The 27601-nt window shown below is 36.9% G+C and overlaps 1 protein-coding gene across 4 annotated transcripts in view; it reads left to right on the top strand.

Annotated features, from left to right (window-relative positions):
• Positions 1-26685, top strand: part of TTBK2 (tau tubulin kinase 2) — a 116443-nt gene extending 89758 nt beyond the window's left edge. For all 4 annotated transcript variants that reach the window (XM_016144941.2, XM_016144943.2, XM_016144947.2 and 1 more), the window contains 6 exons: positions 483-640; positions 7539-7755; positions 10256-10467; positions 12371-12956; positions 16317-17590; positions 19868-26685. In XM_016144941.2, coding sequence (XP_016000427.2) covers positions 483-640; positions 7539-7755; positions 10256-10467; positions 12371-12956; positions 16317-17590; positions 19868-20330 — 2910 coding nt within the window. In that variant the 3' untranslated portion in view covers positions 20331-26685. The remainder of the gene's footprint in view (positions 1-482; positions 641-7538; positions 7756-10255; positions 10468-12370; positions 12957-16316; positions 17591-19867) is intronic.
• Positions 26686-27601: the final 916 nt, after the last annotated feature.

Below are 27601 nucleotides of genomic sequence, written 5' to 3'. Positions count from 1 at the left end.
TATATTCTTTTTGATAATTTGTGTATACACACACAGAGTTTAAAAACTTTTCAAATCTACAAAAAAATTGGAAGAAAGCACAAAGAACTTTTGTATACCCCTCAACCTAGACATACATACTGTTAACAGTTGAAGCATATAAAAATGCCCCTTTTTGACAAAAAGCATCACATAGATGATTGAAACTTAATAAACACATCCATACAATACACATTTCCTGTTGTCACATCGTCCGAAAGTAGGATTTAGATGTGATGCTTTATCATGTAGTTTCCAAGAACAAAGACATTGTACTATAGAACTACAAACCAGTGCCTCGACTGAGAAAAATCAACTTAATATCATCAGATATTAAGATATAGTCCATATTCAGATTCTCTTATATGTATCATCAAATTTATGAATCTGGGGTGCTTTCTGTTATAAAATAAAGTGACTGTGTTTACAATTGGCTCACTCTAGTTTTTTTCTTTGTGGTTTAGCTTCTTACATCTGTGTTTGACAACAGCATCAAAACCTTTGGAGTAATTGAGAGTGACCCTTTTGACTGGGAGAAGACTGGAACTGATGGCTCCCTAACAACCACCACTACTTCTACCACCCCTCAATTGCACACCCGCTTAACCCCTGCAGCAATCGGGTATGTCCTAAACAGCTCATTTAGCAGTCTTTCCTGGGTGGATTGTATTAGCAGAAATTATCTCATCCAGATTCCCTCAGATTACCAAATGCTAAGACATAGGTGAAAGCCTGTGTATTTCTTGAATTAATATTGCTCACGTATATGCCTTTGTTCAGATTTACTTTTCTTAGAAAGTACTTATAGAACATATTATGAAACAGGAGCCTAGAGCTTGTGTGACTTGTTGATGTCAAATTTACAATAGGATTTTTTCAAAATGAGAAGGGGCATTTGTTACATTTACTTATGAAGAAGATTTGGGACTCGGGAAAGAATGAGCCACAAATACATGTAACTATACCGTGCTTAAGTTTATTGGGAACAGGTTATAGTGTAGTTCCATATTGTTCTTGGTTTTTTGTTTTAAATGTTTTCTCTACATGCATTTAATGCAATTGCTTTAGTTTAAAAAAAAATTTTTTTTTTGCGAGGGTGGAGGCGGGGGGTGTTTTTTTCCCAACCCATTTTTACCTGCTTTGGTTGCTTTAAACTGGTGTTTAAAAAAGTCAGTAGGAAAAAATCCTCATACAACGTGAGCTAATTGGAACATTTTATCACTAATTCATTGCTTTGATTTTATATTGAAAGATGGGGGGTCACTAGAGCTTATTGAATCAGAAAAGCTCACCATGGACTCATATAACTAGACATGTTATCCTCGATTAGCTTATCTAAGAGTTCTTAGATGTGGGACCCTGACTAGCTACATCAAAATCACTACAGACGTTTATTTAAAATATTTATTTGTAGGACTTTGCCCAGACTTACTGAATCAGAATCTAGGGATGTGGCACAGAAGTCCATATGTAAAAAATATTTCTCGTGCTTATCTGAGTTTGAGACCGCTGCTCTAGACCAGCTACCCCATTTTACAAATAAGTAATAACCCTAGCACTGAGTGAATCATCTGATTTTAGATAATTAGTCACAGAGCTTGAGCCCTTCTCCAAGTTTTGATTCTTGTTTTAGTGCTTTTGTCTTCCTTTGATTGTTGTTAGTAGATAAACCTCAAAATTACAAAAATCAGATGATAGGACTTCAAGATAGCCGAAGTCAATGAAGATAGTATAAGTTCCTATCTTCCAATGTTTCCTCCTAAAATAAGACAGAATAACAGGAAAGGAAAAATAAAACTACACTAAAACCATGTCCTCAACAAAGGATCTCCAAACTTCAAAAGAATGAAGTAAAAAGAGAAAAACACCAAGTCCTTGTGTGGTATCTCTTATGGTCCTGTTTCACCCAACCCCACCACAAGGCTTTATAAAGGCAGATCAGTAAAAACTATAGGGTACAGGAGAATTGGCAATGGGGCTTAAGGTTCATCTAAAACCAACACACCAGAAAGACTAAACACATCCTAGGAACAAAGGTACTAAAAAAATATCCAAGTAAATCACATCATGAACTACAGTGAGGTAAAAATATGTATGATTCAAAACACATAGCTTCTGGGGAAGAAAAAAACCAAAAAAAGGGAGAAGTGGCCCTTTGTCAGTTGAATGGTAAAGGACAAACATCCATTTGGTTCAATCAGTAGGGAGAAACTACACAGTAGTTTGAACAGGGATGATGCAGAGAATTATTACTTGTAACATGGAATTGGAATAGTATGGGATTGACTGGTAAGAAGTAGAAAGAACTGTAAAGAATACAGGAATAGCAAAAATAAAGTGTAGCTGATATTAAGCATCCAAGTAAAGAGCTCCCTCAGCCCTGACCCCAAGGCTGACATCCTGACCTTGTTGAAGAGGGTGTGTTCATCCCTCATTGGATGGCAGGAAGTTGCTCTGATGCCACACTGGTAGAATTTGCTAAAAGGCTGTTATCTGGAACTTGATTGAAATCTGCCCTCTGGGGTGCCAGAGAAAGCTATTTACTGGGGTTATCTCACCAGACACACTGCTAAAAGCTTCCTTCCTTCCTTCCTTCCTTCCTTCCTTCCTTCCTTCCTTCCTTCCTTCCTTCCATCCATCCATCCTTCCTTCCATCCTTCCTTCCATCCTTCCTTCCATCCTCTATCCATCCATCCATCCATTGGTTAACAAAATCCAGTAAGTTTCAGTTGTACATTTTAACAGTAAGGCATGTATATATATTTATATCGTGTGTTCACCTATCATGGTTAGGAATGTGGTAAAAATTTCTGGGTAGTGGGGATTGCTCAGGCAAGCTGTCGGTCGCTGCTGTCTATATGAGACAGGCCATGGACATGCTGCAATGCTGCAGGAGCCTAGTACTGGGGAAAGCCACATGTGCTAGAGAAGCTTGCCAAGCTATACGCTGAAACCCAAAGCAAAATATTTTCCTCTAGAAATTTCTCTCTAGTGCCTGCTGACAAAGGAAAATATTTAAAGGTCTCAGATCTGCTTTCACAAACAAGCAAAAAGGATGAATTTGGAGCTGAAAGGCAATAAATCAATTACTGCAGAAGGGTAAATGTGGAGATAAAATGTACCTACAAGGAAAGAGAACTATAAAATTATAGGACATACATTATCTCCCCTGACCACAAAAACAAATAAAAATCCACTCAGGGGTTTGGATTATGCTCTACTGACAGAAGAGGGCACTAATTAAACTATGAATCTTGTAAAACACTCCAATAACACAAAAATGAACAAGAAAAAGATTTTAAAGATCCATAGTGTTATTGTAAAAAATGAGAAAAGAAAATCTTAACACATATTAACTAAGAAAATTTCTTCTCAGAAAAACAACCATGAGGAAGAAAACTGTAAGACAAAACCCCAAAAGGAATTAAATATGCTTATTCATTTGAACATATAGATAATCACCTTAAATCAGAAATTTAAAAACTAAAAATAGAAATAGACTTCTTGGGGATGGCTGAAGAGTGATGAAAGAGATTAAGAAGTACAAATTGCCAGTTATAAACATAGAAGTGGCATTATAAACTACAGCATAGGGAATATAGTCAACAATATTGTAATAACTTTGTGTTATCAGATGGGTACTAGACTAACCAGGGTGATCACTTTGTAAGGTATGTAAATGTCTAGTCACTATGTTGTGACTAGACATTACATGTCAACTATAATTGAAAAACAAGTAAAAAAACCTTTTTTTAAAAAATAAAATAGACTGAAAAAGGCAGGGGGTAGGGGAGAGTGGGGAGAGAAAAAGGTAAAGGAAAAGAAAGAGGAAGAAATGAAATGAGAGCTGATTGAACTCAGGACAGAAATGAAAGGAAAATATACCTCAGAATCGAATAAATTACAAAGTACAGAAAAGGAGAATAGACTCAATGAATATTTAATAAAGGGCATTGAATAAAATCGGGGGGAAATCCCCAAGAGAATGAAAATAAATCATTTAAAAAAGCTAGCAAGAAAGTAGTGCAAATGGGAGGCAGGCAGAGAAGGAATAGCATTAGTATTAGAGTTCCTGAAGAAGAAAAACAATACCAGTTAAAACTGAGGAACGCAATAGCAAAAGATTAAATAAGAAAACAGGGACTAAGAATATTTAAAATGGTATATGTCCAAAGGGCGACCATTGGAACAAAATGGCAAACCAAAATACCAGGGGAAAAGGTTTACAAATTGAAACAAAAACAAGTTTATAAATACTCATTTTATAGAGAAAAACATACAGCAAATAGATGTTTATATAGTATTTATTAATATTTAGTCACCAGAATTACAACAATCCCCTTTAGGAAGCAACAGTTATAGGAGATTCAAGGAGGCATAGATAGAAATGCACTAGTAATTAGAGATTTAATAAGAATTCAGTTCAAGACAGATCGAATGAACAAAGAAGAAATAGAAAACAAACAACGTGATCAGTAAGTTAGATCTTATGCGTATTTTTCAAACTCTACACCCTGATGATAGAGATTGCATTTTCTGCTCAAGTGTCCTGGGGATATTCACAAAAATCGATTGGTCTAAGCCACCAAGAAAACATATCCATAGTTCCATAAAGCAGAAATATTACGCTATCTGATCACACTGTAATAGAACTAGAAATTACTAACAAAAACAAAAATGTCAAAGGCCCTTCCAGTTGGAAACTTAAAAATCTCCTATTAAACTACTCTTGGGTGAAAAGGAAAATACAAACTGGAGTCATAGGGAAAATAGTGATAATTAAAATATTACATAGAATCTGTGGGGTACATTTAAACTCAGATCAGAAGGAAATTTATGGCATTAAACAAGGAGGTACATAATGTCTTATTACTGAAGATATTAATGTTGATATTCTTGTTAAGGTAGTGTTATCCAGATTTCTCCACTGTAAAGTTACTATTTTTCACTTTGTAAGTAATAAATATCTTGTGGGAAGATACTTTGAGACTATTCCTTGTTTTTCATCATACTTTTACCCACTGTATTTAGCATCCATCAGTGAATCTTGCCTGTAAAGTTAGACCCACAAGCCTACCATTTACTTTCTGGCCCTTTAAGAAAACATTTGCCGACCTCTGAGTTATTGCTGTTTGTAGATGATATGGACAAATATCTGGAAAACTCTAGAGAATAAATGTTAAAAAGAAAAAATGATAATTTATGTCCCTTAACTCTGGATTTCTAGTAGAAGGAGAAAAGAAGTTTATGAGAAGGTAAAAAGGAGGATGCTTTAGATCAAGAGTAAGCTAACATTATCTATAAAGGGCCAGATAAATTCATGGGCTCTGTTGTCTCCGTCATGACTACTGCTGCTGTGGTAGTGCTAAAGCATCAATAGCCAATATGGAAACAAATGAGCATACCTGTGCATCAAAACACTTTATTAACAAAAATAAGTGAGCAGGCCAGATTTGGCTGACAAGCCCTATTTTGACAACCCCTGACTTAGATTATGGCAAAAGAAATGCGAAAAAGATGTCCATCCTTACTACTTTTCTTGTTTGTCCATACATCTCCTTTCTTTTCCCCAGTCTGTTTCTGTAATTTAAACCTTGCCTGCAAACACAGACCATGTGCTAATAATTCTCTCACATATACATTCTCACTCATTTTTATTCCTTAACATAAAATGATTTTCCTGAGAAGTAATTCTTTACCTCAAACTCCAGATTAGGATCCAAGTTTTGGGAGAAGGAAGAAGATAATTATGTAAGGAGTAAAAATAAGAGAATAAATAGAGAGAGAAACCTGCATTTGGAAGAGAGTCTAGGTAGAGAAAATTGAAGAGTTCCTTGAAGTGTGTGCTATTATACTGAGGCATAAGAGACAAAAGAAACTAAGATAGAGTAAAAATAGAAGTAGTTTCATAGGTGGAGGTATAGTTTGTCTCCTGGGGAGTGGAAGAAGAAAATGCCAAGGAATTGGAGTAGTTGGAAAGAAGCAGAATAGAAGCTAGGCACAAGGGAAAAAGGATTTAGAAGAACACTGAGTGATTAAAATGGAGGGAAAAATGTGGGGCTGGTAGATTGAGCTTTCTGAAGTCACATATTCATCCTTTTGCCAGCCTCTTTTCTCAGACATAGAAGGAATTCTTTCAGTAAACATTTGCATTACTACATAACACATATATGTTAGTGTCCAATGTAATTCTTGGCATAGTAAACATACTATGTTAAACTTAGATCTGAACAATCTTTTAAAGGCCAGTTTGTTTCTGAACTTTTCATTTATAATCCTTTCATTTGAGCTGTTTTAAGCCAACTACCCTTTAAACATGTTCCTCTTATCAGAGCTATAAGTACTTTCCAAGGCTATAAGGTTTTTTTCCTGGGAGTCTTTATCAGTGTTTTTCTAGATTATTTACCTCTAACCTATTGATAAAGAAGTTCATCTTCTAGCATTGATCCCTGGTAGGGAGAGGTGCTAGTAACAGTCATCAAATCTGGTAGAACAAGTACCTGAAAAATGACTGATCTTTGTTCTGTCAGCATGACATAGATATGACACCAGGGCCAGGGTGTAACTGTTAACTCTTAGAGTGGTTCACTGGGAAGATGCTTATTTTACCACTCATAATAACTGCATTAGGATAATGTACCAGTAACTGTTTTTTCCCTACTTTTAGACATTCCAGATCACTTTTAAGAAAAGGTTTCATTATGTGCCAAATATTGTGTTCAGTCAGCAGTATTTAAAAAACAAAACCAAAAGACTATAGAACAGAGTTATAGAACATTAGAGTTGGCAGGGGCTGGATAACTTAGGGAGTGAGAACTGAGAACTAGGAAAATTCTTCAGGGGCCAGAAATCTAAGAGAGATATGACCAGCCATGTAAAGAGGACATGAAGTTACTTTGAAAGAAATCCACAGAGTGCCAATTGATATTTTCTGTATCGTTTCCAGTTAGTTCAGGCAGATTCCTAGTTTTCCTTTAAAGGCAAGAATTTTCTTTCTCTTCTTTATGTCACTAAGGCCTTGCATGTAATTGGTACTTAGAGAAAAGTCTGTAAAAGAAAAAACAAACGCACATTTCACACTATTAAAAAATGTATAACTGATCTGATACATGGTTATATCATTATGTCACTTAACATTTTCCTGTTTATAGTTTTTGTTATTTTCTAAGAAAAATGGGTAAAGAATAGAAAATATTAAAATTGGCAAAGACTTCTTGGAAATATATCAAATACCTCTAACTTTTAAAGTGATTATTAAATGAATGAGTTATTGTATTAGAATTTGTATTTCTATATCAGCTTTTCATATCAGCTTGAAATTTCTATTGATCAAAATGTAGATGTTATAATTTGTAGAACTTTCATGGCCTGTTTCCGAGGATTTTCGTTTTGTTTCCTTGTACTCTTTATGATATATAGATGTCATTATTTAATTCCAAAAACAAAATGTAGGATAGTCTCATAGTAATTTTTGATCCTGGTGTTTTTAAGTTCTGTCTTTTTTTACCCCTCATTTTTAGAATTGCCAATGCCACTCCCATCCCAGGGGACTTGCTTCGAGAAAACACAGATGAGGTGTTTCCAGATGAACAGCTTAGTGATGGGGAGAATGGCATCCCTGTTGGTGTGTCACCAGATAAATTGCCTGGATCTTTAGGACACCCTCGTCCCCAGGAGAAGGATGTCTGGGAAGAGATAGATGTCAACAGAAACAAGATAAAGCTTGGGATTTGTAAGGTGCATATTTCTTGCATAGGAAGTGATATCTTTCTATGTGCTTATTATTATTCTCCTGTTGCTCTCGCAAAGTGTCCTGATTCTCAGTTTTGAATGACGAGTAGACACAACATTCTATTGCTAGTTATTTCTATATTTATAATTACAATATTTTTGCTAATTTTTCCCATCACACCTATATATGGACACCAAACATTAATCTTCATCTTATATTTTGTGGAAAAGATGAAGGTATTTTTAAAAAATAACTAGACATTCAAACTAAAAAAAGAGATACCTATAGAGTAGAAGCCAATAGTCTTTCCAAATAATGTGAAAAGACTCTAGAGCCTTTCTATAGTGTGGACCAATGGAGCTAAGAGTAGTTATTCTGAAAACCGTCTCAAATGGAGGTGAGGGAGTGATGGTTGGAAGTGGGAAGCATCAAACTGTTTATGGGTTGACAAAGTGGATATTGAACAAATGACATGATCTTCATTAGGATTATAAGCAGGTCCACATATAAGTATGGCGAGAGGGATTTCTGAATTAACTGATTAATTTTTAAAAATTTATTTATTTAAATTAGTTTTAAGTATACAGTACATTGGTTAGACTTCTATATAGTTCATAAAATGATCCCCCCAAGTGGTTAATTTTCAGTAATCGTGGGTCAGATTATCCCCACATTTCTTTCTGATTTTACTGTTCCTTGTCTTTTTGTTTTTATAGAAGGTCAGATGAAAATAAATGGTATAGAGGGGCAAGTAATTAGAAGTCAGTTTTGGGTGCTTCCTATGTTTTCATAATAATTTAGTTGCAAAGGAGGTTAAGTGTAAAATGAGACTTTGGGCTTATGCCTGTTAACATGATTGATAGAAAGTTGGGTAGTCATGCTTTATGAATGGGGAATTTATCTTGAAAAGAATCCTCTATGATCACTTCTGAGGAGGTTGGCCTATTTTGGAATACACACACACACACACACACACACACACACACACTCTCTCTCTCTCTCTCTCTCTCTCTCTCTCTATTGTTAAACTTTATAATTTAAAAACTTAGCAGTATATACTTTCAGTTATGGGAGTCATTTACAAAAGCATTCCTTGCATAGATGTGATATGCTGCTCTGTGGTCTTGGTATTGAATAAACACTTTCTGGACTAAGAGTAATCAGGAATAAGTAGTGAAAAGTCAGGAAGTGGGTGTCAGATTATTGTAATATCAGCTGTGGCTGTCTTTATGGCACCAGGAGCAAACTGTTCTTACAGTAAAAAACCTTTAGTTGCCAGCTTATATGAGTGTCTGCGTATGCGAGAGTGAAATGACACTTGACAGAGTGTAATTACTTTGGTTTTCTTTCACCCCATTATCACTACTTAATCTCTATCAGTGCTCTTCTATTTTTTAATTCCCTCTTTTTTAAGAAAATTTCTCAAATTAGATTAGTGGTGTTCTTTCATACAAGTAATGTTTAGTGTGTATTTTTCAGAGATGTTTACCATTTCCTTGCATTTTTGGAAGTCCTGGACTCATCTTTCTTTCGGAAATATTTTTTTTAGAAGTTCCTTTGGGGTCTTTTGATAGAGGACTTTCTCAATTTTTACTTAGCTATAAATGTATTTTTTCAGCCTCATTCTTTAAAGATAGTTTATGCTAGGTTCAAAATTTTTGATCAACAGTTATTTTTTATCTAGCTTCAACTCTTGGTGTTCAGAAGTCTGCTGTTATTCTCATTTTTTTTTTCTTTGTAGATGATCATTCCACCTGTTCTCCCTCCCCAGCTACTTTTTAGCTTTTCTCCCTGTCTTTGATGTTCTGCATTTTAACTACAGTGTGTCCAGGCATATATTTCTTTTTGTTTATCCTGCTTGGGATATCTTCTTGAGCACCTTTAATCAGAACAAGTGTCCCAGACTTCCCTTTCTTACCTCACTACTGGTATAAAGTTTAATTTTCCTAACAATTATGGTACTGTAGGCATTTGTCCTTAGGTAGCCCCACCTCTTTGTGCTGTCTAATTAACGCTCAGCCTCCTTCTGCCCTGCCCAGCTCCTTATTCAATACCAGGTTTTCTTCTTGTTGTTGTTTGTGTTTTTAGAGAAGGAGCATGGCAGCTATTCAGGCTTGGCAACCTCTCCTACCCTTTGTGAGACCACTTATGTCCCAAAGAGAATACCTTTTCCAAGTTTTAGTTTAGTGGACTGGGGTCCTGCAAGTATCTAGTTAGACATAATGCCAAAAGCTAAGGTTGTTAAACATTTTTAGATAGTTTATCTTTGTACCAAAATATAAAAAAATGAAATAATACTGAAACTGCAAATAAATTAAGAAAACTCATGTAATAAAGGGTTAATAGACAAATATTTAATGAAGTAAACTAGCTCAAATATCCTAATTTTTGAAAACACATCCTAGTCATTTGCTTTCAATATATTGAAAGACTTTCAATAAAGACGTCAATGATTTTTCTTCTTTTGTTCGTTTGTTTGTTTGTTCATTCTTTTTATTTGTCTAGGCTGCTACTGAAGAGGAGAATAGCCATGGTCAAGGAAATGGTGTTCTGAATGCTCCAAGCCTCGGTTCACCGATTCGTGTCCGCTCAGAGATTACTCAGCCAGACAGAGATGTCCCGTTGGTGCGAAAGTTACGTTCTATCCACAGCTTTGAGCTGGAAAAACGTCTGACACTGGAGCCAAAGCCAGATACCGACAAGTTTCTTGAGACCTGGTATAAAAGTTTTTCCTTTTTTTTTAAAGCAACTAAGATACTTAAAAAAAATTTTTTTTAAATCTATTTCTGTTACGTAAAGTCTTTTAAAATAAACTCCTGCATTTTTGTAGCATTGATTTGATTAAGCTCTCCATCCATATTTTAAATTATCATCCTGATTCTTGATGTGAATTGTCTCCTAATATTATTGTAAGTTCTATAACATAGCCTTTGGCTTTGGGAGCTGAGTAGTGGGACCGGGTAACTTCATAATACTAGGTATAAGTGAAATGAACAATTTGGAGTGATTCCGTTTGGAAAGTGCTCTCTTTTATTGTAATGGAGAAGATGCAGTGTAGTGTTGGAGAAGGCATGATTAAGCTGGTATTAAGCAAGAAGGAGGGGAGTACATGAAGGAAGGAAAAAGTAATTTATAAATGGGGGACAGGCAAAACAATTCTGTGTGAGTAAGTGCTGTAGAAAAAATAGGTGCAGGAAGTTTATCATTCTACATAGAAGGGAAGGTGGAACTTAGAAAGCTTTGTGCATTGGGAATGACTGTTTGTATTCATGGTTATGAGACCCATTATCCTCGAACTTTGATGGCAGAAGACAGAATGAAACTCAAAAAAGAATTTGGGATGTATTTATGAATTATAGAAGGCTTTGGTAATATTAAGACCTGAGTGACTTTAATAATAGTCACACTCTTCCATCTATATCCCTGGTGGCTACCATTGGCAATGAAATATTAGGTTAGAAGGACCATATATTTGATTAACATAGTAGTTACTGTGTCCAAAGACAATTCAGCCATTCTGGCCTAATCTAGTCTTAAACAGTCATTCATATATGTGTATTCTTTCTCACATGGTAAATTCATGGTAATATGTGCTGTAAGCTTGTGTCTACACATTGATATGATCAAAAGGATAGATTGGATTGGGGCAGTATTTATGCATGTGTTATGGCTAAGATTAAGAATAAATATAAGTGTAATATAAGTGTAAATATAAGTGTAATAGGGATAAAAGCTTAGTTTGCTAAAGAATTAGTCTAACAAAAGAATGGAAGTAAAAAGAGAGTCCATGCTGGGGAAAGAGCTGAGAGATAAGACAGAGTTGAGAAGAGAAGTAATCCAAGACAATGAACTCAAACCAGGACCTAGAATGACTAGGGAACAGTTGAAGGAATTGAAGCACCTAATTACAGACTTAAGGAAAGAAAAAAGGGTATTGCTTAAACTGCATCCCTACAGAAGAGATCAGTTCTCAGAAGCCAATGCAGCCAGATGCTACCAGTCACACTATTGCCTGCCTCTCAGAAAGCAGAGAGATTTATATACAATGTCAACTGCCTCTTAATCCAAGAAAACTGAAAATATACTTCCCCCAGATCACTATCACCACCCCACTACCACCATGTATGGAGTTCTGTGTGCATACTGGGGTGGGTATGGTTGGCAGGTTCAGTACCTTCTACAAAGCCCTGCCTTTGGAGGAGTGTCCTTGAATGAGTGTACATTTACATATATCTCTAAAGACAAAACAAAGGCAGAAAATATTTGCCTTATGTATACTGGCTTTTTTATTTCCTTTCTTGGGACTTTTGGTGAGGCAAAAGCCCCTTGTGTATGTTCTGCTTAGTCCCTCAGAGAATGCAGAGGGAAGTGTGATTGAAATGGCAAAGCAAAGATGAAATGGATCATACAAGGCAACCCAGTTAGGCTTCTCCCCTGCCCTGCAGCAGGAGAGACATCTTCCAAAACAATCATGACAGATGAAGAAGAGCATTATTAACTTTCCTTATGCTTTATCTACACTTTCTCTCATCTGTATATGAATGTTAGTTCTGTATAGAGCTTATAGGTTATATAATTTTTCCCTTGGACAATTGAGTAACTTTTCTCTGTTTTCTTAAGCCTGGAGAAAATGCAGAAAGATTCCAGTGCAGGAAAGGAATCTGTTCTCCCTGCTGTGCTTCATAAGCCTTGTGTTCCTGCTGGGGTCCATACTGACCACATCTGGCACTATGATGAAGAATATCTTCCAGATGCTTCTAAGCCTGCCTCTGCCAACACCCCTGAGCAGGCAGATGGCGGTGGCAGCAATGGATTTATAGCTGTTAACTTGAGCTCCTGCAAGCAGGATGATTCCAAAGAATGGGTGATTGTGGACAAGGAGCAGGACCTCCGGGATTTTAGAGCAAATGAGGCTTTAGGTCATAAAACAACAGGAAGCCCTTCTGATGAAGAGCCAGAAGTACTTCAAGTCCTAGAAGAATCACCTCAAGATGAAAAGCTCCAATTTGGTCCTTGGGCAGAAAATGTTCATTTAAAGAAGGAAACCTCAGGTGTGATCTTAGCACTTTCTGGAGAATGCCCTGCCACTGCTGCTTCAGAACAGTATACAGATAGGCTAGAACTCCAGGCTGGATCTGCTAGTCAATTTATTGCAGCAACACCCACAAGTCCAATGGAGGCGCAAGCGGAAGGACCCCTTACAGCGGTAAGACATTTGTTCCTGTCATTTTTCTCTGTTATCCATTCAAGGTGCTGTTACGAAAGGACTAACAGTTAGTTGGTCAACTAGGTTCATCAGCAGAGGTCTAATTTTGGCAAATGGCTATAAGGAGTGATGTCTGCACTAAGTTCTATAGTCAGTCTTCCAATATGAAATTTCTCAAAAAGTGAGGCTTCCTGTCAGGATAGCAGCTCAATGTACAAAAATATCATTATAGCCTAATTTTAGAATAACATAATTAGACCACAAGAACTATCTATTTTTGTGTGTATATATAATATGATTTAAAAAAAAACTCCAAAACTTGTAATTCTTGAGATTTTGAATCTCTATATTCCAAATATGGTGAGGAAGGCATATAGTTAACCATTCATAGTTTCTGCGTTATTCTTTTGCTAGGTCTAATACTTTTCCCCCCTTTCTCTTTTGTAATTACCTGGAAATTTCTCATATTTTATATTCTTCTTAAAAACAATAGTTCTACAGCTTTGATGTCCATTGTTTAATATCCAGAGTCCCAGCCTCGCTTCCAGAACTTGCTTCAGTAGGTCTGGAATAGAGTGAGTCCAGGAATCTGCATTTTAGCAAGCAGCTGAAGGTAACTGTGATGCAGGTCTTCTGCAAAGGAACATTTTGAGGAAACTGTTCTCAGTTTGGGCATTCAGCCTGTTGACACTTGTTTTCAGTGAGCAGTGCTGCCCCCTGCGACTGTGTGAGCAGCAAGAGCTCCAGAAAATCCAGATATGGAGGCAGTAAGGAACTGTGTATATAAGGCTCAGCCACCAGCAGGTACAGCTGTCCTTAATGGGTGGGAGTACTCTGTGTCCTTAAATTCCATAATCATCTAGCAACCCTCTCTTCCAACTCACCAGAAACAACCTTGTTCTCCAGGCTGAAATGTTTTCTATTAGAACACAATTCCTCATGCAGGTGTAAAACACTGAGAAAAGATAACAAAATTTGATTTTGTGTACAGTTCTGTAGAAACTTAACTGTACTTCAAAATAGGGAAATAAATTTCTGCCTCCTCCTTCATCAGTTAATTGGTCTTTCCTTCTTTCCCAGGATTGTTTTGTATAATTAGACAGGTTTTTTACTATGTGCCTAGCCAAAGGAGCAGTTCAGGCTGAAATCTGGCTCAAATTTTGCTAGCCAAACTTATATGGGGCTATTTCCTCTTTGAAGAGCATCCTTTTCAAGTCGTACAAAGGTATCCGTGGGTTAGAGGCAGGTCCTACCACTTCCCTCCCTTCCCTGTATCCCTTTTTCCATCCCACCTTTTCTCTTTCTGTTCGTTCTCAGGTTTTGTTTCTTCCTTTCTTTGATTCTTTTATGCTATGTACTGACCATTGTTCAAGCACTTTTTTTTTATATAGCATTCTGGTGTCCTTCCCTTCATAAAGGTTTTCTAAAGCCTTGGCTCCATTTCTCCTAGTATTTTTTGCTGTCTCCCATCAATACTGTCCTGTCCATAAAGATTGTTCTCATGGTTCTCTAAACACCATCTGAAACATTCTATTAAGTTGTCGAAAGACTTGTATTTTTATATTTGATATTTTAAGTTTGACCTTATTTTAAAATATTCTGAAATATTTTTCTTAACTGAAGGTCTCTAAAGAAATGTCAACTGCATCGCTTTTTTCACTTATGTCTAAGGTATTAAACTTATATTTCCTTCATTATGGGGAGCTTGTGATAAAAATATTTTTATCTTGATTCTCTTCTTGAGGCTTTAATTCAGCGTGTACTATTATAAAGCAGATGTTATCACTTCCTTAACTTACTACAGGTACATTAAATAAGGAATACTGCCAAGTAGTCTTTCCAGGTCTCTTGCAGCTCTGATAGTATGCTGTATCTTGGATGATATGATAAACCATATTACTGTTCTAATTGAATATTTTAAATTAAGACATATTCTGATAGGAAACAGTTTGTTAGTCTGTATCTTTGCTCAGGCTTTTCTTTTTTTGATGATGTGAAGGTAAAATGTACTGAGTTCTGGTGTGAACCCAAATAGCCTATCTGGTATTAACCTGACAGATACTCAGTTCACTGCTCCCATTCAGGAGCTATTCCAGGATATTAGTTAGGTGTTTTCTCCCTGGTCTGGGCTTAGAATAAGCTTTACATTTTCTTAAACCCAACTCTATTCCTAACACAGCAGAGAAGCAGATATAAACAACTTATTGATTCTGGAACCATACCGATTTCTTGGTGTCCTTGAACAAGAGAAGGGGGTCTAAGCAAAATCTCCCATGACAGTTCCAAATTCATTTTACTTTGAATTCAGACCAGTTATTATGGTTTTCCTAGAACTTAATGGGCATCATTAAGTGATTTGACTTATTTGATTTTTCAAAAAGGCTGTTTTCCATACCAGTTTATGTGGTTGACATTTTCTGCCTCCTTAAATGTCTCTTTTAACAACTGTGAAGATGTACAAACTTTAGTTCTCTGAAAAAGGACATTCTTTTTAGATATTAAAAATCTTATCAGATGGAATTGAAATGAGCTTAGTAGAAGGATAATAGAATTTCATTTATCACAAGCTTGACCTTTAAAAATTAAGGGTAATATGAACATTAATAAATATCTTTGTATATCTTTGTTTACAGGAAGATGTAATATTCCTAACATTGTCCAATTAATAGAACTGATGGGAAATAACAAAATGCATGTAAATTTGGAATTTTTCAACTTATAATAATTTGCCAATAATTTTTCCTATAATCCTACATCTATTCTGGCAGGAAATAGCTGGCACACTCAAAGGGGCTTGGAGAGAATTTAATCACAGGAACTTTTTACAGATGCATGGGTGTAGTTAAGAGGAGGAAGAGGGGCTGTAAGGAGAACCTGGTGAGAGTCATATCTGTGGGAGTGGGGCCGTGCGACAGAAGCTATGGCCAGGAATGGTGGAATGTAGCCGCCACAAAACCTGCAGTTCCTTGAGGGAAGAAGCAGAGAGAATTGATACCCAGATCTTTTTCTCGTCAAACTCTGATTCTCTGTTGGTGCTGCCCATTGGGCAAACCCAGAAATGAGAAGGGAAGAGAGCCTGGATAGTGCAGTTTGTAGAAATCAGTCTTCCAGAACACAGAGGCTAAAGAAAAAGCAGAGGTGAACGTCAGAGGGGACTGTGCTGTACAGTTCCTGAGTAGGGAACTTGTGTGTCATACATTCTAATTCGGAATTTTTCATTTTAAGTATTAATTGGGCAGATCTGGTCAACATCTGAGTTCATCTTATAAATTAGAATTTTAGGTGTTAAATCTCAAATCCTGCATCTTCATTTCTATTCCACATTATTACATTTTAACTTTTTTTCTTTTCTCTTTTCAGATTACAATTCCTAGACCTTCTGCGGCATCTACACAATCAACATCAGGAAGCTTTCACTATGGTCACCAGCCAGAAAAGAAAGACCTTCAGCCTGTGGAGCCCACTGTGGAACTTTACTCTCCAAGGGAGAACTTCTCTGGCTTGGTTGTGACAGAGGGAGAGCCTCCTAGTGGAGGAAGCAGAATAGACTTGGGGCTTCAGATAGATCATATTGGTCATGACATGTTACCCAATATTAGAGAGTGTGACACATCCCAAGATCTGGGACCAAAAGACCTTCCTGACCATAACAGACTGTCAGTGAGGGAGTTTGAGAGTCTCCCTAGAGAAACTGGAGAGAAAAGCATTCTTCTAGGGTCAGATAATGAGGACGCAAAGTTAAGTAAAGGGCAGCATTATATTGAGATCGCTCCTCTCCCAGGAGACTTGGTAACTGTGGAAAGGGATCACTCAGCTACTACTGAACCTCTCGATATAACAAAGTCACAGACTTTTAGTGTGGTGCCAAATCAGGACAAAAATCATGAGATCATAAAGCTTCTGGCAGTTGGAACTTCAGAAATTTCTCCACGAGTCATTGACCCGCATGCTGAAGGACAAATAGGACAGGTGGCAGCAATGCAAAAAAGTAAGATATCTAAGGATGATGGCATCAAAAGCGAAGACTTGCCAGGTCATCAAGGAGACCTCTCTACTTTTTTGCATCAAGAGGGTAAGAAAGAGAAAATTGTTCCTAGAAATGGAGAACTATTTCATTGTGTTTCAGAGAGTGAACACTGTCCCCCATCCCGGAAGGATGTGGTTAGGTCATCCTTCATAACTAGACACAGCCGAATCCCTGTTTTAGCACAAGAAATAGACTCAACTTTCGAATCATCCTCTCCAGTCTCTGCAAAAGAAAAGCTCCTCCAAAAGAAAGCTTATCAGCCAGACCTAGTCAAGCTTCTGGTGGAAAAAAGGCAACTCAAGTCTTTCCTTGGAGACCTCTCAAGTGCCTCTGATAAATTGCTAGAGGAGAGACTAGCCACTGTTCCTGCTCCCTTTTCTGAGGAGGAAGTCTTCACTCCCTTTTCAAGACTGGCTGTAGACTCCCCACTGAGCAGGTCAGCTGAAGATAGCTTTCTGTCACCCATCATCTCCCAGTCCAGAAAGAGCAAAATTCCAAGGCCAGTGTCATGGGTCAACACAGATCAGGTGAATAGCTCAACTTCATCTCAGTTTTTGCCTCGGCCACCTCCAGGAAAGCCACCCATGAGACCTGGAGTAGAAGCCAGGTAATGTTATGAGCTTTCCCTATGTTAAGTGGGTAGCAATATTTCTGTGTCTGCTTGACTGTATATATCAGTAGTATCATTTCTTTGTTGCCTGCTTCTGATCATCTACTTCCTTCCTTCCATGCCTTTCCCCAGCCTCATAGCATAGTGTAGTAGAAGGGGTCACATTGATCTAGGTTAATTCTTAGCTCTCCCACTTTCTAGCATTGTGAACCTCAATTTTCTTATCTATAAAATGGGTAGAACATTTGCCTGGTGGTTTTGGGAGGATAAAATAAAGAAGCGTACATCTAAAGCTTGCAGTACTTACTAGCATGTAACAAAGGTTACTTCTTTTCCAGTCTATTTTAACTAGATACTCAGTAATCTAGCTTTGCCTAGTCAGAATCCCTTAACAGATGTCATTATGATCCCCAATTCTAGTAAAGAATGCTGTGTCCATCATTTAATGACCGGACTCTGGTAGCAGTGCTGATAATAATGAATTAAACAAACAAAAATCCTATAGGAGATCTCCCCAGGTCTGATGATAGATACAGTTATATATAGTAGAACTATTGCTTTAATATTTACTGTATGATATACTTGATTATTGAATATTCTCATGTATTATTGACCATAGAGTGATTATATTTTGAAGATGAGGGGAAAACGTTGAAAGGTGATGAACCAGTTGAAAGTGCTTTCCTTAGAGCCATTACTCACTTTCAGAGTAGATGATCTAAATTGTTGAAGAAGGAAAAGGAAAGATCTTCTAACAACAAGTGAAAATTAGAATACATTTACATGAAAACTATAACCTAGTCTAGATAGGCCTCTACCTGTTAAAAAGATTTCTGAAGTATATTAAAGTGAGATTCTATCTGTATCATTACCCAGCAGAACTGGCTGTCCTTATCTAAACTAAGTTTGGTTTTGACTTGCCATAGGGTTTCAGGTTCAAGGGTAGCTAAACATTGGATTTGAAGTACCAGTGAGACTAGACTTCCACAGGAAGAATGGTGAGGAGTAAACAGTCATTTAGCTGAGACATTTTAAAAAGGTGACTCCATGAGCAGTATTTACACATCCCTCTTTTTCTTCTGCTTGGCAACCATGCTTAATGGAGATGACATATCTGTGGCTTGAGCTACTTTGGACTGCAACAAACAAATCTTAATTATTATTTAGCACTTTACCTGTCCCCTAAAAGTAACACTTGGTAACTAAATCAAGCCTGTGGCATTGTGCCAGATTATTACAGAGTTGACCAGATTGGCACTCATCTGGGAACTCAGATGGAACTCAACTTTCCCACTTAGGTCCTGACACAGAGGAATTATTTTATTTATTTATTTATTTAAATTTTACTATTAGAGCCATGAAGGTAAGGCTTAGACCAATGAGTTTCATGCCATTTTTTCAGAATAAGTAGGTGGTGAGAAAGGAGGAGGAAAGAAAATTCAGAGGAAAAGTTAGGAACTTGTTGCTAACTCATGATGATGATGATGATGATGATGATGATGATGATGATGATGATGATGATGATGGCTGTTTATTTCCCTGAATCCTGTATGTACTGATACAACCTTGGAAATTCTTCTCCTACTTCCTTCTATAAGGAGTGGCATGTCAGCAGTTTGAGGTTTAAATTCTTAAACTGAATGAATTTTCAGCCAAAACAGAGACACACTTAGGACTAGGAAGATATGCTATCTATATGAATACTCTCTAGATTTAGACTCCTTAGCTTAAACTCAGTTGCCAGTAAGAGGGGCAGTCAGTCCCCAAACCCAGCTCTGCTGTTTTTAGGGGTAGAAACTGAGGCCCAGAGAAACCAATGACTACTCTTCTTTTGGAAATTGTAAATGAAACTGAAATATACTTTTATCTGTAGTTCCTGCCCTCTCCCCCTTCCTCTCTCCCTCTCCTGCGCTAACATGCTAGAGACATTTTAATCCTAAAATCAGAAGAGCAAACATGCTGTTAGAGGACAGGAACTAACAACTTTTAAGTGCTTCTGAATGGCAGACATCCAACTAAGTAATTTACTTGTGTTATTGCACTCAGCTACTCAGTAATGCTGTGGGATTATAGTATTCCCATTAAAAGCTAGGAGAGGTTAAATAATTTGTCCAGGGTGATACAACTGGTACGTGAAAGAGTAACTATGTATTCTGTATTTCAATATTTTAACTCACATCATACACATTATGATTTGAGATGTTTGAAATGAATTACTTGAATTAGACACATTTGAAATGAATTAAAATGAAAATAATTCTCTGTTCTTTTAAGGCTCCGCAGATATAAAGTCCTGGGGAGTAGCAATTCTGACTCAGACCTATTCTCCCGCCTGGCCCAAATTCTTCAAAATGGATCTCAGAAACCCCGGAGCACTACTCAGTGTAAGAATCCAGGATCCCCTCACAATCCAAAAACACCACCCAAGAGTCCAGTTGTCCCTCGTAGGAGTCCCAGTGCCTCTCCTCGAAGCTCTTCCTTGCCTCGCACTTCTAGTTCCTCACCGTCTAGGGCTGGACGGCCCCACCATGACCAGAGGAGTTCATCCCCGCATCTGGGGAGAAGCAAGTCACCTCCCAGCCACTCAGGATCTTCATCCTCTAGGAGGTCCTGCCAACAGGAGCATTGCAAACCCAGCAAGAATGGCCTGAAAGGATCCGGCAGCCTCCACCACCACTCGGCCAGCACTAAAGCCCCTCCAGGGAAGAGTAAGTCAGCCAGTAAACTCAGCAGATAGGAGCCCGGCTGCATCTCTGTGAAAGATGTGAGATCTTCCTCCTAAACCTGATGCATGTGTGTCCCCAAACTGTCTATTTAAAAAAAAAAATCAATGTTGATTTTCTCTTGCAAAAGAAAGAAACATGATAAATTATTTATAAGGAGACATAAATATATGATAAGGAATTACCTAAGGCAGGCAGCAAGCAGATCAGGAATCAATGCCTTTGCATAGGAAGGGGCAATCTAGCAAATTCAAGGGGGAGAAACATTAAATGAGCTCTCAATTTTTAGCTGCCTTTGGAGGAGTGATAGTTGAAGGTAGGATATGGAATGGAATTTTAAGGAATTTGGCCTACTTCTTTTTAAGGCTCTACTCAAAGATTATATAGCAGAAGTGAAGTGTCTCGTTTTAATATTTTCATTCAAAACTTCCCAACTTTGGAGAGTCAAAATTGCTCTGATATTAAAGTATATAAAAACTCTGTTGCTGGGGAGCCAATGCTGGCATACATTCGACTTGTGTGTTTATTTAGTGTTTCGAGTGTTCACACCTTCACTTTGCCTCATACCTAGTACCCTCCCTGGATTTCACTGTTTTTTAAAGTTAGTGTTTCTCACTTGATCCTATCTCTCTTATTCTAACAATACATTCTGATATGTTTTTAGCAGCACATGCTGAGAATTTCTAATCCAGTTACCTTTTTTTTTTTTTTTTTTAGGTCCCTAATATTTTTCTTTGGAGCACCATATTCTCATTATATTTTTATTGTGAGACATAACTGATGAAACTTAGGTAATGGGAGGAAAAGTCTAAATAGAGCAAGTTTGCAAGGTTAGTGCTTTAGGGAGAGAGGGACAGATTCGGGGTTAATACCCTTTAAGATAGGAGAACCTTCCTCCCCCATGTTAGTTCCCTTCTTGTGGAAGGAATACTGACCAGAGTAGACCTTGCTTCTTTAAGTCTTCTATGTACCAGCTATTTCTAATATCCTCCAAGATAATACCAAGAAAGTACAAAGCTGTGGAATGTGACTTCATGCTTTTACAGGTTTAGAAAGCAAAATAGAAAGAAATTAGATGTTGTTGAGGGCTTATAATCCTCAGACTTTGTATTTTATACATTTAGCCAATAAGGAACAAGTATCTGGGAAAATAAATTTAGATTCAGTATTTATCTTCTAATATTTTATTACATGCTCCCAGGCTTTAGTTTGAACATTTTGGGCTTCTTGACCTGATTTCCTGATAATCTCAATTTATAAAGCTGTAAGGAGGATCATATTTGTTCTAATCTCACTCTTCTGCTAACAGGAATCAGGCAAAATTAAATCACAGTAGACTTTTTAAATGGGCTCTTTTATACTCTGTAGGTGTTTTTTGTGTTGTAAAGTCCTTATTAAGGTCAGGTAAAATGGTCGGCTTGCTGTTCAAATTTGCCTTCTAGCAAACATCTGTGCTTTCTCTTTGACCTTGTATTTTGCTGCCAAACCTAATATGGTTGAATTGGAAAACAACAACAAAAAAAAGAAATATATTTCCTTACCAAGTGAACATATTCTAATGCTGCATTAAAGCTGCCCTGAAGCTGCACTGAACTTACCTTGTTCTCTTTATCTGTGTTGAGCTTTTTTTTGAAAAAAAGTCAAAACACTATTGAGGTATATTCGGTCTCCCATGAGAAATGTAGCATACTGTGGAATCTTAATTTTTCTCCAGTTTCAAGTACTACAGAAGAATGCAATAGATAAGACATATTTGTTGTTTACTTAAAGCAACTGTAATATTGGAAGACCAATCCTTCTGTATTATATTGTATAATAGTTGTTGTAACACTACTTGCATGTCTTCATGGTAAATTATATAAATATTTATAAATAATAGAGAAACATATGCTTATATAAACTTGCTCTTTCTCATTCTCCATTTGTAATTTCAATATCACAAATGGTAAAATTCCTTTTTATTGTGTGCCTCGCGTACACTTGGGCCTTGCCTAGCTTCATTTTCTGAAAATATGTTCTTGGCATGTGACATGTCAGATTCTTTTTGCCTTCCTTGTGTATAATGCAAGAGTTGGCAGTCTTTAACAAGCCAAGGTAGGTTAATCGATTTTCATTTTTAAAAGATTTTAGCAGGGGGAAAATTACTGGGATATGCTTGTAATACTGGTTCAAAGATTTGTCATATTAATCACATAATTCTGTCCTTAATGGTTAGAGTGGATAAATTGGGATGATAATCATGGGTCTGACATAAATTTGTCTAAAAAAATTTTAATTACTATTTTACTTTTTCAGCCTCACTTTTTGGGGGGTGGTGGGGAAGTAATCTACAATTAAGAAAGTATCTTTTTTCTGTCATATTAGCTAAGTTGTGCTGAAAGTAGCCAACTCTAAATCCTGACCCCTTTAGTCAGAAATGTGTTCGTGGTAACCATTGGACAAGCTGATGAGGCTATAGTTGTGGTATGTGTGTTATTTTCTTATTGGCATTTCCCTGCTAGCAGTCAAAAATGACAGTGATGGCAACATGGCGACTTAATGTTTTCTCTCTCGGTTCCTTCTGTTTTTCTGTAACTTTTTCTCTGTTGCCCTCTTTTCTAAATGGCACTGACAAACTCAAGATACAGAAACAGCCTCGTGGTGTAAGAATATTTTATTTTGCAATGTAGAGGAAAGAGTTAACCAAAGATGTTTCTGCTTGATACTTTCAAAAGGATACAGACTATATCTTATATATTGATAGGTCAACATAAAAGTTTTTTTTTAAGTACTGTTTTATATAGAGATTTACTTTTATGGTTTTTAAAAGCAGTTTGTGCTTTTAAATGTTATGTGTCTTAGGCTAAAATTAGAGAAGTTGGCAGCCCTGAGGAAAGCACTTTGGCACAAGGATTTTTGTTTTTGTTTTATTTTAAAGTATGGTACAGAGAACAAGTTTTGTTTTTAGTTCATTTTTTATTTATTTATTTTTTAGCGATGGCATATTTCAGATTTCAGTGACAACTATAGATCATCCGAGTAATTTTAAACCAGTTTGGTTATTCTACCTAAGATGAAGGTCATGACCATTAATTAAAGTCAAGCCAAATTATACTAAAAGTATTATGGGGCAGAAGTTAAAATTATCCTTTGAAAAACAAGTGCCTCATAGTTTTTCTTATCACAAATGACTGGTTACCTAGTCACACTTGCCCTTATTTTCTATGTCTAATCTCTGGAATTACTTGGGTGGCACAGAAGATGGTTTAGTCCCTTTAAGTAGCATTCTTTGTAAATTATGCTGCCAAATCTCCAGTGTGTACAGATTGCTCAAAATATTAAAATTCCTCATTGTAATCTTTTGCACAGCTTAAAGGCATTTAACATATAGTGAACAAAGAAGAAAAATTGGGTTATACCAAATTTAACTTTAAAGCGTAGACTCTAAACACTTTTGAACGGTAAGTTTTAGGCTGGCAGTGTCATTCTCAAGTTGGTATGAAAGCTGGCCTTGCCAACAGTGGCATAGCTACATTTCCTGTTTTTTAAGTTGCATGTTGTGAAGTGAATATTTTTTGTAAAAGTTGCCAAGTTAATCAAATCCTAAAGAAATAGCAAAGTGGTAATTGAGACCCACTGTTTTATTATCCACTTTATATTTTTTGTTTTAAAATACTAAACAAATCTTAGCTGCTTATTAAGGCTGTGGACTGGTTGTGCAGTTACCTCTTTCTGTTTAGCACCTAGCCACTATGGGAACTTGAGGTTCTTTGGTAATCATCAGAGATTCCTTCCAGGCCACAGATTTGTATGTAAATGTTTCTACGGTTATATTCAAATCTACAAGGAAAAAGTGTACATTGGTGCATGTTTTATAAACCCAGACACAGATAGTTAAAACAATAGTTTTTCTATTCCCAATAGGTTTGAATTAAAAACAGATGCTTTTCCCCCAAGAGCGAAGGAGTCTTTGTTCTAGGAACTACATTCTTAATCTAACATAAGGAATTGGTGATAGGAAAAACAGGATCCTAGTGGCTTGGGGGAAAAAAAAAATGCATCTTACTCTGGCTATTTGAAATATATTTATTTGTAGATAAGTCTAAATTTAGTCTTGGAAATCAAAGTTTTCACATTTTAAAGCTTTTTTCATTCCTTTATATCTATCAAAACACAGCATATGTTAGAGAACTGTTTCTTCTGTCATGCTTATGTATTTTGGAATTGTTTACATTCACTCTCAACATCTGCCCATTTCTGTCTATGTGCATTTATTACAGATGTGTGTTGGGACTTCGCCTAAAGGGAGAGAGATTTTAGCACCTGTATCACTGAGGGATAGAATGGTTGACAACTGCATTGTTTAACTTTCTTGAGTTTGTAGACTGTTTATTTGCAGAATAGTTAGTTACCTATGTTTTAATACAAAAAGTATTACAGGATTAAGGCTTGGAGACAAACCATTGTGGTAGTGCTCACATGTCAATATTGGGTAACCAAGTTTAGAAACTATAGGGGCGTATTTAGACTGTAACTTAGAGAAGGGAATTAAATGGTTCCAGTCTTCAGGCCATATAGAAGGATGTCGTACATGGAAAACCCCCAGGTGGTTGTTAAGGACATTGCATTTCCCTGTCCTCATCCAAAAGAACTCTGGTGTGGACCTCAAGGAGATGGGAGTAGTGTAGAGACATCATCGGGTATTCTCAGTAGTTTGGCTATCCCTCTGGAATTAGGAGAAATTTAACCCAGTTTTGGGAACCGTTGGAATCTGTTGCCAGCATTGCTAGGGAGACCTGCAGGAGGTATATAGGGAATTCCTGTAGTTCTTAGGTAACTCCGGGACATAGGATAAGGATCCCTATTTGTGTAAAGGGGAATTTGGATCCTGTGTAACTCAATTACTAAAAATCCCTGGCTGGACACGAAATGATGACATTAACGTCCTAGCCCATCAATGCATTATTGGCTGCGGCTTTTAAAATGTAAGCTTGATATTTAATTACTCTCTTTAAGCAAATTTGGATCAGAAAATTAAAGTGTGTGATAGGATCAAGATCTCCTTGAGCTTATACACAATCTCAAGACGCTGAATTAGCCAACTAGTACCATTCATTAAGTAATGATTTGAATATATGTTTAGACTTTGCTAGATCCTTGGTCTTAAAGAGACATGTAAAAGAAGTGAAACTTTAACTGGGCCTGCCTCTTTAATTGGAAGTGATAGTATGGGCATAGTATGTATCACTGGTGATGCTAACATGTCTCTCATATACCCTGGGCCAGCAGTTCTAGGTTCCTTGACCTAGGAAATAAGATTCAAGAGGCAGATCCTTGAGTCCATATGACTATAGAATTTAATGATAACATAATTTTACACACTAGCGATGGATGGTAATTTCATTTCAATATTGTGTACAGAAGTGTTCACTTACCCAGTTAAAAACATTGATTAAACCAATTTTTTGTGTAAACTACCCTTGCCATATAATGCTTTCCCCCTATTGCATAGTTTAAATCCTTAAAATTTCATGCATAGCACTTCAGCATACCTGGAGTCCCTCTGGGTGTTCTTCACTCACTCACAAGGGTAAACTTGAACGTGATTTATTTTAAGGAGCAACCCAGGGAGGAGGAATCCCTTAGGACTTTTTCAAAACTATTTTTTATTACTATTCACCAGGTAGGTAAATCAGTTCAGTAAGGTAAAAAGCATTCAGAAATACAGATAGGAAGATAAAGGAAACATAATTGTGCCACTTGGGGCTCTGAAACTGGCCTGGGTTTATCAAAGAAGAGAACAGATCAGACGAACCAGGCTTGAGCCCCCTTACTTCTTTCTCATACTCAGCCCCTGGTCTCCTTCCTCCTTTCCTAAAATAGCCAGTACCTATTTCATTAGGCCATTTACTATAAATTAATAGCTTTTAGGAAAAAAGAGGGGGGAACATCTAGTTTTGCATTAGATATATTGAACATTATGAACTATTGGCAGCTGTTAGATTGAACCACATACCAGAACTCTCTCCTGTCAAGCAATACCAATAAGTTAGCATAGAGGACTTCAATAATTCCAGTTTTCTCCCTTGTCTTCATGAAATCAGGGTGATGAGAAATTGCTCTTTGAAATGCCTCCAAAGGTATTGTGTCCCTTTCCCTTCCAAGCAGCCCTCTTTATGCATTTTTGCTCAGGCAACCAAGGACATAGAGTATTGGCAGAAACATGGAGTGCTTTTGTATAGGCCATCTGTACATAAAAGTGTAATTATTTATTTAATTTTCCCATTTGTATCATATTAAAGCTTTGTACAGTGTTTTAAGTTCTGTTTTAAAATTATTTTGTATTTTATTTTTATAATCTAGTAATAAAATATTCATTCCGCATGCAAACTCTAGTTCTATTTGTGTGATGGCTTGAATTTCAAAAGTGGGAAATATTTTCCTAATTTAGTAAAGTTATTAAATACACCAGAGGTTCCAAGATCAACAGGGAGCAGAAGGTGTTACAAATGCAGTACTACACCCAGAAGAGACCTAGAAAAAGCAGCACTGGAGTGAATACGACTTATCAGTATCTGAGCAGATAAAAACAAGGGTTAAGGGATATGAGGGTTCTGTGTGTAATAAAATTGAAAATATTAAAAAAAAAAATACTCAGTTTATCATTCTATCCCTGGCTGGAGGTACTTTTTCCTTCTACGCAGGAAGCACCCCTTGTAGCGTTAAAATGATTGCTGCTTCCCACCACCCTCTCCTTTCCACCTGTAACCTTCCTTTGAACCAGAGGAATTTTCAGGGGCATTCACATGGGCACTGCTTCACCCCTCTTGGTTTTGTTTGGCCTGGACTGTTAGTGCCATCTGTTTTTCTCCCTTTGCTATCACCTTCTCGATTTCTCAGTAGCAACATCCAAAGAGCTGGCTCTCATGTTTAAAATAAGAAATTAAGAACTCAAGCTCCCAGAAGTTAATCAGGAATGTGCCTATGAACGTCTCAATTGCGAAGTAGTTAAAGTATTAACCTGGTGTAAAACTATCATTACAATGTGTAAGGGAGGTAAAGATACAAACAAGTGATTCTGTGTGCAGGGTGGCCAGAAATAACAATTTTATGGGTTGTGGGATGAGGATTATTAAAAGCTTCCTAGCAAGAATTCTTGCTTAAAGTCTTAAATGGTCAATCGGTTAATGTTAGTTGTTGGAAAACCTTGTAGATATTGCATAGGCCAGGGGATTGAAACCCAGCCTTTGGGAAAGACAAGGTTAGATGAGGTTAGGCTAACTGTATAGTATAGTAAAGTAACTTT

This window comes from Rousettus aegyptiacus, unplaced genomic scaffold (genome assembly GCF_014176215.1).
Source record: "Rousettus aegyptiacus isolate mRouAeg1 unplaced genomic scaffold, mRouAeg1.p scaffold_m13_p_3, whole genome shotgun sequence".
NCBI classification, from domain to species: Eukaryota; Metazoa; Chordata; class Mammalia; order Chiroptera; family Pteropodidae; genus Rousettus; species Rousettus aegyptiacus.
This window is presented reverse-complemented; position numbering and strand designations above follow the sequence as displayed.